Consider the following 12,996-nt stretch of genomic DNA (forward strand, 5'->3'; position numbering starts at 1 on the left):
AATGTCATGAAGGAACATATATTTCAAAATGAACACTAACGTTTCAACTTTTTAAGTGCCGCCGAATTTTTCAAACAAACTTACTTTTTATTGTTCCATTGAAGTGTCTTTCTTTTGGGCGCAAACAAACAATTCATACAAATCATGTCAAAGCAAAAATGAGAATTTCTGTATTTTAATTGAAACCACGATTGACATGTTTTCTTATTTGAATTTCAATTCATAAATAAATACAATTCTTTTTACTTAAAATCTATGCACCCCAAGTCCACAAGCGATAATAGAGTATATTATGTTCAAGGATGCTCTTTCATCGTTCTGTACAGTTCTTAGCTCTTTTGGCTGTTTATGTTTTTTGTATCAGTTATTTCCAGTTTCTTCTTTATAATTGATGTTCTAAAAAGTGCTTTACTACATTATAATTTTATGATGAAAATCGAAATATTGTATTAGTCAAATTGGAGAAAAATAACAACCATAAACAAAACCATAATAATTTAACAAAACGACGAGCTTTTTCAGCAGAATGAAAGCATTCAATGCATGAGATCAAATACATTGAAGTTGGCAAGTTGATTTTTAGAGGCTTACATTTTCTGGTGCATGTTCTATCTTTTGCATTATCGTAGTTTTTTTTGTTATAGAATAAACGTAGCCAAAAGTTGGCAACCCAGCTTAAAATTGCTATAATTGAAAAGGAAAAGCATAAACCACAACTCAAAACATCAGTAAATCACCTATAAAAAGCAAAAATGCATGGATAAACATTAGTTGACTTCCTTACAGGCGTTTAGTTGTTAAAGTAAAAGGCAAATTTTCTCATTGTAAGCATAAACATAAATGATTGCAATGGAAAGACAATGTTTGTCTCTATAGCAAACTAAAGTGCTTACACAAGTTGTCGTTAAACTTATGTAAGAACTTGGTTGGCACTAATTAGACCATAATGATAATTATATTTTGAGATTTTGACATTTCTGCTTCAGTGACGCTACAAGCACTCAGCAGATGTGATAGCTAAATTATATCTATAACCATAGGTAAATTATCCTTACCGATCTCGAGTGAAATTTATCCTTACAGATCTCGAGTGAAAGTTAATTATGCTTGTTTATACAACATATTTAAAGTAACTGTAACAAGAAGAGTTAAACACCGATTCTAATAAGACGATCTTGAAAACCATATGATTAACATAAAGGTTATGTTTCTTGCTTCTGCAATGAAATCTTATGCTTCATCATGAGTCTAACATGCTACAATAATGAAACAAGAACTGAGTATTCTTTCATCATTATACGTATCACAACAATACAGAAACTGTAACTGCAAGTGAAAGCTTAAAGGCAATTTTCGTTACAGTATTCGAAGGATTTTGATTCAGTTTTAGCAACATTTTTTATTGTGAGATTTTTTCGCAGTGACATTTTGCCACCGCAGCGATTCTATAATTTATGGCAGCCATTTAATCGATGACTGCACGTTACCTGCTGACAATAATATTTGTGATGAAACATACTTGTCATTTCGTTTTGAAACCCAGAACCACTTGCAGAACCACTTATTGCCATTGCACGCTTTATTCGAACTTGTCGAACAGGTTGTTCACGCACTGCGAATATTTCACAGTCTTTTGCAGCTGAATGTTTTAAAGAAATTCAATTAATTCTCTGTTCGCAATTTGTTGCAATTTAGTTTATGTTGTGATTATGTTCTGAAAACAGTATGAAAATGCTAAAAGATATTCATATTGTCAAAAAACAAATTAAACGAAGAACTTCGTACTTCCATCCTGGCAGGATGTTCGTATATCGAGTTTCATCTCCCATTTGGCTTTATATTCACCTAAAACATATAATATAAATGTAAAACTACAGTCAAATCTACACCCCACTAACTTTTTAATAAGAAAAGTAACAAGAGTATGTCCCTTAATGCACTGTTGGTTTCATTACGAGAGAGCTATGTGCTTTATTTAAGATGTTACACGCAGGAAGTGAAGTCGATTTTTCGATCAGTTGATGATCAAACATATGTTGTGGCATGATATATTTAACAAAATATTGTATCATCTAGCAAGTCTCATTTTTGAAGTTACATCAAAAATAATTTATAGTTCAGCTCATGCTAGATTTAAAGTTTATGGGTTATTGCAGCTGACGCTCTTCTCATTAAAATTGAATTTATACCTACCATAAACAAGTGAACTAGGCGCAGCACATAATGACGCCAACAATTGAACTAGGTGCAGCACATAATTTGCCATTTCAAATGGTGGCTTTTGTATTTTTGTTAACTCGATTCTAAATAGAATAATTTTTTGATTACGACAGCTATTAGCAAAACATATCAATACTACGTTCGATCTTCCTTAGACATAGCTTTTCCTTCGTTATTTTGATTTTGTTCTTTAAAACGTTTTCATTATTAAAACTTCAAACATGAGCAATTTCGTAATTTACGGAAGCACAAAGAGTTTTTGTCTTCCCAATTGGCACACTAACTGCTCTATTGTACAGATTTCAAACGATTTAGGAATAAAAACATAGCAAAACAGCACTCTTTTAATCATATAAATTTGCTTGGGTATTTTTCTTATGTGGAGTTAACTAGCTAAAACACCGAATCCGCCTACTAAATATTGGAACATTAGTAAAGGATGATTACCTAACATTAAATCTTCGCTTTTTGAATACTAGCACAAATTAATCAGAATATACGTCGCTATCATGAAGATGTTTCCAGCATAATTACGCATATTTTCAGGTACGCTGAGTTTCAGCACGGCTTAAAATCTCAGCCCGGGCCTGTTATAATATTCTATAAAAATAGCGTAACGCCCGGGCTGCAATTTCAGCGTACGCCCGGGCTGCAATTTCAGCCCGAGTTGAAACCACAGCTGAAAATATTCACGTATGCGTAATCGCGTACCTATTGCTTATGATGACGGATGACGACAACAAATTAATGACACTGGCGATCATGCCTCAGACGAGTCTCTTAAATTTCTATCTGGACTAAACACAGCGCTAAAATTGCCATAAAATCACACAACCGGGCTGAAACTCAGCCTGGACTAAAATTTCTCCACGTAATCGGCCCTTGATCAACACGACAGATTGATGCACAGTTTTGATTTTATGAAATTCTCCATTCATTCACAAAACTAAGCCTTTTCGTCTGTTTTTTTGTTAAGAGACAAAAAATTCAATTAGATCTGTTAGGTTTGGTGAGATTTTAAAACCTACTACAAAATAAAAACAATTTACATTTTGCATAAAAAGAATTTGCGACGTGTTTCATTCGTGGGCGTCAAGTTATATTTTGAAATTTTATCAATTTTACATTTAGATTAAAGCTTATTTAGAAACGTATTCTATTTTGTCAAAATCATTAATGCTCTAGGTAACGAAAGTTAGGTTTGGTAAGTTTAGTGATCATGCGACTCCTTAGCTACACGGCATATTCCTTAAACATAAGAGCCCCTTTTCCTTTCGTATTTCACTTCCAGTTTATTATATATATAGTTAATAATTTTGATTGAGACAATCGCTGTACCTGAAAAACCGTATTGTTAAAAAGAATAACATAAATGGCGGTTAAATTTGTCAAATGATTTTTGCTTCTTGAAATCTTTTAAGACTTAGAAGAAATTTTCACGAACAAACTTGCAAAATACATTTCAATTAGAAAAATTGAATAATTTGTAGGTGCTGGAAAATATTTGACTAGAGTATAGACATCAAATTAATGTTTGTTAATATTTTACATAATGTTGAGGTTGTAATAAAAGAAAATTTACGAAATTCAAATTGACGTTTTTGTATTCAATCAAATTTGTCATAATATCTAAATAACATATCATGAAATACAGATTTACAATTGATTATTCAAGAAGTATCAACATTTATCATTTCCACATACCTTTTAAAAAATATTATTTATCGACCTCTTGTCCTAACTGGTCGTGTTTCAGCTAAGTTATGTGTGGACTTAATGAAACAGAACAACTAAGCACCGCGGATTTTGATGATAGCTATTTTGACGTACAATAGCATCTCCGTTTTCCATGGGAACAAAGATTAGAACATTCAAAATAATTGTAGGCAAGCAATTTGCTAGTGAATCACACAACGGAAAACGATTATTCAGGTATTTTTTAATGCCCCCCATTAAATAAAGTTATTGCTATAAACCACTCCGGTCTCTTAATTTTATGCACTTGTTAAGAACTATGAAGTGTTGATAAAAAGTAAATTAAAAAGCGGATGACCTTTGTTTTTTATCAAACAAAGCAAACAGAATTTAGACGACATAAAAATGCTTTGTGTCTAATTGGGAATGACGCATTGAAAAATATTTCAAATGCTTGAGTGTCAGCAGTTTATGACGCCTATGCTTTCGTTTACTTAAAGCAAATTAAACACAAAACTATTTATTTTGGGCAAATAAGATTGCAATAACATTTCATATAACGAGTGACATGTTTTGATATATACATAAGTAATGATATAATACTTGTCCACGATGACTTGACCTCATCATAATGACGATAATTTACTCGTTGTGACAACAATAAATCTAATTTTGGGTATTGCAATCGGCTTTGCCCTATTTTTGACACATCATCAGCTCGGCATCAGAGCAAAATGAATTGACATTTACATGACGCTGCTCTGCTTCAAAGCGAACAAAGAAATTCGCTGACAATTAAGCGGAGAATAGTTAAAAATACAGATAGCACGATTAGCTCAACATAACCGGCCAATTAAAGGTTGAAACACACATCTTGTCGTATCGCTACTCTTCAAACAGCTTGAAAAATCTCATTACGTCAAGACATCTGCATTTCTCCAGGATATCATAGCCCAATTCATGGGTCGTATGACTCGTATTTCCTGTATTTATTGCAGCTTTGTTCACCTCAAGTCAAAACATTTCATAGATGCAGTCAGCATGTTAAGCGCGACGTCGACCTTTCCTACTCTCGCAATTAAGCTGAAAAAGTTAATAATGTCATGAATTGTGATGCATGCAACGTACAAAAAGCAATCTTTCCACCAAACTATAGCTCGTATAAAGTACATCCTATCTGACAAGTTTCGTTAGTTTTGATTGAAATTTGCGCAAAACATTTCGCTTTGAGTGAACGTAAACACATAGTATTTCAAAGAGCACGTCACTTTAAACTTTTGAAAATTTGATTTCGATGTATTATCGTCAATATTCATCCAAATTTCACCAAACAACCATCAAAAAGATCGCGATTTTGAGAATGGCGTGAGTTTGTCTATGCAGCACTGTATTCGAGGCGCATTCCCTTCAATTTTTTTTAAAACTGGATTTCTGAAATTGCATTTGTAGCCTTCGCGGGGCATATTTCATCATTGAGTTGTGGTTTCTAGAGTCCAGAGACATTTTAACCATTGAAAAGAGTGATAAAATTTCAAAGTAGACCTCTCACGCCTTTAAAACAATTTTGATGACGTTGTGGCTTTTTCACGGATGTAGGAAACACAGGCCAGGAGGGGCTTGAGCCCACTTTTGGAAGCTGAGACATGAGCCCCCCTAAAAGCGAAGTGAAGAGTCTTCAATTGAATTCGCTGTAATGAAGTACTTGCCGGTTACCAATCTCCCTGAAATTTACTCGGTTTTCGCAATGCATTAACGGATTACTAGGTGGCGAACATTACTTCAGAGATATTACATTGAATGTGATAATAAAGAAAATTCTCATTTTAATGCGCCTATTTTCATCGTATTTTCATCTATATACAGCTATGAATGTAAACTCAGCTAACATTTTAACTCGGCGGATAAAATTCAAAATAAAAATTGCATTTCCAATCAAGTCTTCAAGATTAAATGATGTACGACAAAAAGCATAGAAGAAGAACTGCAGCCAGTCAAGGTCAGTTTCGCAAATGCAGTCGAATACCCAACCAGTCACCAAGACTTAAATTTGATTTTCAATCTCATACTAATAAAACCCACTTACCAAACTGGGAGAAAGACATAGAAATCCATTGGGTGACTAGGCAAAAATAAATTCTAATTTCTCTATTCCCGTTAGAATTACAAGCAGAACTAATCTAACAAAAAAGTGAAATCAATGCTTATCACAATATAATAAGAGTTCACATGACAGGAATACCAACAAATCTAAACAATATTACCGAAATAGACATCTATTTCACAAAACTCAAATATTCTCCTGAAGACGATGTTTCGAGATATAGCCTCCCAAAAGTCTTTCTAATCAACGAACGTTCACTTTTACCAAAATTGGATGAGTTAGTAGCACTAAGTAATAAGTATTGCCATTTTCATAGTATGTATTTACTGTCTGCATCGCATGTAATCATTAAGTTCATAGTATGGTCTGTCAATACACATGTCGCAAAATCAGAACTGTTGTGTCACTATGGCGCGTGAATGGTGTCATAATTCGATTTCTCATTCGACGAAATAAATTCGTCAAATTATCTCATTCGGCGGAACAAATTCGTCAAATTATATGCAAATTTTTTCGGAAATATTTCGAAGTAATATTCGCAAGTTCACAACATTGATTACAATTTTACAACAAGCTGTTTTCGTTTCCCGCCACATTTTTTGTTTTTATGATGTTTTCTTAAAATTTGATTGTTCTTAACTGCTCAAAGATTACAACAAAACGATGGATTTTAGAGATATCTTAATGCGCAGCGAAGCTAATTTCTACCACAGACAGTCTTGTACAAACGCCTTCAAGTGCTAATACTGTCGATGAAACACAAGCAACAACCACCAATACTGTCACACCAACAGACTCAGTGGTGCAGGGAACCAATACCATGAGCGGAACATGTACAGGTCATGACGGAATTACCACTGCTATATCAAACTTAGATACAGCCTCAAATAGATCAGTTCTTGAGGAGTATCGCAGAATTTTTGGGTATCGTCCCCTTGTTGCTACTTCCCATCGCCAAAGACATGCTGAAAGGGTTGTTTCTGCACGAAAACGCCAGACTGTCTTCTCTCCGAAGAATACGAGGACGAAAATTTTGCATGCTTGGCAAGGAAACAGCCGACAACTGCACCATTGGCTGCAGAGAAGATAGCCTTGTCATGCTGTGAACTGGGTGAACAGAAAATCATATTTCGCAAAGATAGAAATTCTGCCCACGTGCATGCCAAAATTATGGAAACTTTCCTTGCTCTGGTGAATGGAGGGGGTTACGACATACTTCGATGTTCTGAAGGTCAAACTAAAAACTTAATGGAGGTTTCTGCCCCTCCTAGTGAATATTCAGATGTGTATTTGAGTACGTCTTAAGTCAAGCTAAAGGATATTTGCGACCTATAAGGACAAAGGTCAAAATATGTCCTTACCCCCAGCCTTCTCGGTGGGCCTATTACCGTGCATCCTTATTCTATGGTTAATAAAAACACAAGTATGATCAATGTAACCATGAATATTACAATGAAAATAATTCTCTGGTGAAATATAATATGTAAACCAATGCAATTAATAAATGCTGGAAATAAAATTATTATAAACAGCATAATTCAAGGACTTATGAAAGAAAGTCATCTGCTTTCCATCTACCGAGTTTAGACATGTGACACCACTAGCTTTCTGTTGATTGTTCTACTTCACATGTTCAAGACGGTGTCGGAAGTCATTTTGTGACATTCGACCACCAACGTTGGGATGTCGCTCGTTGATACCTCTTTCAGAATTCTCTGCAATTCGTTCTTTTTCTTCTTTTTGCCAGTGAATTTCAGTGACATCTTACCGTGTATCTTTCTCTGTTTGGCAACACTCCTTTCTTCCTGTCAAGTATTTTGCCTTTGGAAGTTTCTTTCATGGAAAATCTGACTTGCCAATGCACAAATCCTTGATTGTGCGTGGCCTGCTTGATGAAGTTGAGTTATTTTTACTTTCGCTCTCGTATTTTTTTTTACATCTAAAGATAGCTGAGTATTTAAAGAGTGTACCATAATAGCGCCATGAAATGGTGACTTTTTCGAGAAAAAAGCTATCGTTGTAATAGTTTTATTCGTTCGGCTTTCATGGGATTTAACAGGGTATCCACGATTTTTTAGGTCCTGTTTTGCTTCGACATAATGGAACCATTATGCAATTTATCAAAATGTCCCGAAATAAATATTAATCGTTGTATCTTGCCAAAACCCAAAAAGCCAGAAAAGACCACTTGCATGTACCCGGAGAACAAGGTTTTAGACAAGAGAATCTTTGCAATGGAGAAAGCATGTCAGACAAATCGATGATGTCATAAGTCGTTTAGATGAAGTGATTGATAGTAATTTTACAACTCGTATTAATAAATGGCACAAGCAATGTTACAGCCATTTTACCCAAAAAGCAAGAACTGAGCAAGTCACAAAAAGGCTGAACAAACGAGCAGAGGCCAAAAAGAAAACCACACACAGCGATCAAGGTGAACATTTTAGTGGAAATGTCGGAAAAGAGAGAAGTTTGCAACGCTCACTTGAGACAATCAACTCGGACAATCAGAGTAACCCAAAGATCGTCTTATTTAATATCGTGGCAATGGATTTGCCAGGCAAAAAGCGAATTCTAAGCATAAATATAATTGCCCAACATGAAACTTTTAATATGGCTATGAATATTTAATTTTATTAATAATAGCATTTCGTCTTAAGCTTAAAATATCTTCAGATTACAATACATACATGTAGGAAGTTAGAAAACATATATACTAACTACACAATATTACAGGATGTTAACTTAGAAGATATGGTGATGACAGTGTTGTATGATTTTTTGTGTTAAGAGATAGAGTGGGGTTGAATGGAATTAGATAAAATTTAGTGGGATGGAACTGCATTGGAAATTAAGAGATGGTTTACGCTTGGTGAAGATGAGGCTTTCGTAGATGGATAGTTCGTATGCATTACAAAAGGATGATAGAATGCCGAATTTGTAAAAGTCGGCGGGGTGATTACTGGTTTTGAGATGCGTGAGCACACTGAATCGATTGAACTGGATGACGATTTCCCTGTCAAAGGAGAGATACCCAAATGTTCTAATACTATGGTGTGTAAATGGCGCGTGATTTGACCCTTATACGAAGCAGAGCAAGTGTAGACACTTAAATAGATAAACAACACAAGATTTCAGAAATTTGGGGACTCTATCTTTGACAGGAAAGAAGGATAAAAGGCGTGTAGAAGAGCGAAAAGATGTCTTAAGCTAAAGACGAAAAGTTAATACTAATAAAATTGTACATCCATGGCCATATCAAACGTTTTACGTTAGGCAATTATATTTATACTTAAAAATCTTCTTATTTCTATCATAACATGTTGTGAATACGTGAACAGACCATGAAATCAGCTCATCTTCATCATAACTCTCAGAGGGCTAGATGAAGTCAATGACCTGATTGAAGCCGAAGGAAAATATCATTTAGTTTGTTTGAGAGCATTCGAATAATCAAAATCAAAAACAAAAAAGCAGTGCACCAAAAAGACCTTGCTTTTTTTATGGCTATACAAGGAGGTCGAGAGTAGAGCATACCTTTTAACCAATAGATGTGTGGGAAAATGTATATAATGCTTGCTGAAGAATTGGCCATTGCAAATCCTCAATCATTTATTAGTCTAAGAGTAACATTCAATGAGAAACTTGAAAGCAAAGTCAGTGCGATCTTTCAATTTTTCAAGCCTCTCAACGTTAGCACTGCTGAAAGGAAAACAAGGCTAATTTCGTTTAAGTTTTAAACTGAAAACAGTAGTTAACTAAACGTGCGGTTATATATATATATATATATATATATATATATATATATATATATATATATATATATATATATAATGAATAAAATGGACAATTGTTTGCTGTCGCTACTCAGAGTTTCACGCCGTAGGGCGATCTTCAGGCAACAAGAAGATCGCCCTACGGCGTGAAACTCTGAGTAGCGACAGCAAACAATTGTCCATTTTATTTTATTTTAGTTCATTTTATCTTACGCTCTTCTAATATATAGAATATTGAGCTCTCTTATCCAGGAATATTATCCATAATAATATATATATATATATATATGTATTTGAAAATTGGTAACCCAGGCATATTATGATAATGATAAGGATTCTCTGGATTTTATTTTGAAATTTTTTTTTATTAAGCTTTCAACTCGGTGCTTCGAGCCTTCGTCAGAATGTAAGAATATATTATTTACAAAGATTTTGCAGGCGTTTGGAGCGTCTGAGTGGTTGGTTAGTAGTTGAGTCGATATTATTGGATGGTGTAAGATGCGTTGTCATGGTTTCGGGTGTATGGATTGCGTTAATGAAATTTGAGTGTTTTATTTTAGTCGTTGTGTTATTAGTTTGTTGTTTTGGTTTTGTCTTTAGTTGTGAATAGATGATGGGAATGTCAATATGTCTGTTTATTGTGTTGTTGTCTTTGCTGTACCATGCCTCTTTGAATTCTCGTGCGTGTTTTGTCTGTGCGCGTCCAAGAAGTTGTGTTTTTGTCCAGTCAAATGTGTGGTTGGTATCGTAGGTATGTTCTGCTGGTAGTGATTTTGGGTCGCGTCGTTTGATGGCATTCTTGTGTTCAGTGAGTCTTGTTTCAATTTTCTTGGATGTTTGTCCTATGTACTGTCCTATGTTCTTTATGTGCGATGTTTATTTTGAATGGTCGGAGTAGTCTTGATGTCATTTCTGATGTGCCGTTTATATATGGTAATGTCACTATTTTTACTGGTTCGTCTGTATCTTCGTTAGGTTTTTCAGTTTGTGGTTTGTTGTGTATTTTGTTTAATACTTTGTTGATAAAGTTTCGTGGGTAATTGTTGTTTATGAATGTAGAGTATAAGTAGTTGCGTTCATTCTTCTTGGCTTCTTCTGTATTGCAGTGTGTTTTAATCCTGTTAAAGAGAGTTCGTACGCAACTAATTTTGTGTTGTGTTGGGTGATTGCTACTGAAGTTGAGTATTTGGTCTTTGTGTGTATTTTTGCGGAATACTTGCGTGTTTAATGTGCCGTCATATGATCTGGTAAGTAGAATATCTAGGAAGTTAAGTTGTTTGTTCTGTTCTTTGTCCATGGTGAAGGTTATGTTCTGTGTGGTGTTGTTTATTGTGTGTAGAATGTTTTCTGTTTTGTCTTTTTCGACGATAGCAAAGATATCGTCAACAAATCTTCTCCATAGTCTGATGTGTGTGTTGTTGGTGACTGAATGCTTTTCAAGGTGTTGCATAACAGCTTCTGCAAGAAAGGTGGATAAAGGAGAACCCATTGGTGTTCCTGAGATTTGTCGGTAATATGAATTTTGGAAGGTGAATTCAGTGGAGAGGCAGAGCTCGAGCAGGTCGATGAGAATCCACACTGAAATTCACCAACTTAAGTGATGAAATCAAAGAAGTCATTCGCCACAAAGTAACGACAAACCTCTGCCTCAAAAGACCAGTCACACTTAACAACGAAGAACAAAAAGCTATCAGAAACTTACGAAACGACGAAGACATAGTCATACTACCAGCTGACAAAGGACGCAAAACTGTAATCATGGACAAATCAGACTACATCAACAAAGCGAAGACCCTCTTACAAGACACCAACACGTATGAACCTCTACAAACAGACCCCAACAAAACCACTACCAACCGCATCAACAAGAAATTAAAAAACTAAAAGACAAAAAGAAACTTAAAAAAACCGTCTACAAAAGAATCCGACCGAACGACTCCTCCACCGCCAAATTCTATGGACTACCAAAGATTCACAAGGAAAACAACCCACTACGACCAATTGTATCTCTTCCTGGATCTCCCACGTATGAACTATCTAAATATCTTTCTAATATTCTGCACCCCCTAGTCACATCATCACATCATACTATCAAAAATGCCACAACTTTCCTCACCAATATTAAAAATGTAAAACTAAAACCAGACGAAATCATGATATCTTACGATGTAGTGTCACTTTTCACATCCATACCACTAAACGTAGCCAAACAAGTCACAAACGAACTACTTACTAACAACAACTCATGGAAAATCACAACCGAACTAGACCAAGACGATATCATCGACCTGCTCGAGCTCTGCCTCTCCACTAAATTCACCTTCCAAAATTCATATTACCGAAAAATCTCAGGAACACCAATGGGTTCTCCTTTATCCACCTTTCTTGCAGAAGCTGTTATGCAACACCTTGAAAAGCATTCAGTCACCAACAACACACACATCAGACTATGGAGAAGATTTGTTGACGATATCTTTGCTATCGTCGAAAAAGACAAAACAGAAAACATTCTACACACAATAAACAACACCACACAGAACATAACCTTCACCATGGACAATGAACAGAACAAACAACTTAACTTCCTAGATATTCTACTTACCAGATCACATGACGGCACATTAAACACGCAAGTATTCCGCAAAAATACACACACAGACCAAATACTCAACTTCAATAGCAATCACCCAACACAACACAAAATTAGTTGCATACGAACTCTCTTTAACAGGATTAAAACACACTGCAATACAGAAGAAGCCAAGAAGAATGAACGCAACTACTTATACTCTACATTCATAAACAACAATTACCCTCGAAACTTTATCAACAAAATATTAAACAAAATACACAACAAACCACAAACTGAAAAGCCTAACGAAGATACAGACGAACCAGTAAAAATAGTGACATTACCATATATAAACGGCACATCAGAAATGACATCAAGACTACTCCGACCATTCAAAATAAACATCGCACATAAACCAACACACAAACTCAAATCATACTTCACTAAACATAAAGACCGAACAACGACATTTGACACAACCAACGCGGTCTACATGATACCATGTAAAGATTGCCCCAAACAGTACATAGGACAAACATCCAAGAAAATTGAAACAAGACTCACTGAACACAAGAATGCCATCAAACGACGCGACCCAAAATCACTACCAGCAGAACATACCTACGATACCA

General features: G+C 35.1%; 1 protein-coding gene across 3 annotated transcripts; it reads right to left on the reverse strand.

Annotated features, from left to right (window-relative positions):
- Positions 1-147: 147 nt before the first annotated feature.
- On the reverse strand, positions 148-4,056 carry LOC124458009. Of its 3 annotated transcripts, XM_047008127.1 has the most exons (6): positions 3,925-4,055; positions 2,194-2,303; positions 1,786-1,845; positions 1,520-1,639; positions 592-684; positions 148-396 (listed from the first exon to the last, which is right to left on the reverse strand). In XM_047008127.1, coding segments are annotated over exons 2-6 (348 nt in total). In that variant the 5' UTR covers positions 2,267-2,303; positions 3,925-4,055; the 3' UTR covers positions 148-394. The 3 variants fall into 3 exon arrangements, with proteins under 3 accessions (XP_046864083.1, XP_046864082.1, XP_046864084.1); XM_047008126.1 differs by having other exon boundaries at positions 148-684; positions 3,925-4,056; XM_047008128.1 differs by lacking the exon at positions 592-684 and having other exon boundaries at positions 3,925-4,053.
- Positions 4,057-12,996: the final 8,940 nt, after the last annotated feature.

This window comes from Xenia sp. Carnegie-2017, unplaced genomic scaffold (assembly GCF_021976095.1).
Source record: "Xenia sp. Carnegie-2017 unplaced genomic scaffold, XeniaSp_v1 HiC_scaffold_6, whole genome shotgun sequence".
In the NCBI taxonomy this organism is placed as follows: Eukaryota; Metazoa; Cnidaria; class Anthozoa; order Malacalcyonacea; family Xeniidae; genus Xenia; species Xenia sp. Carnegie-2017.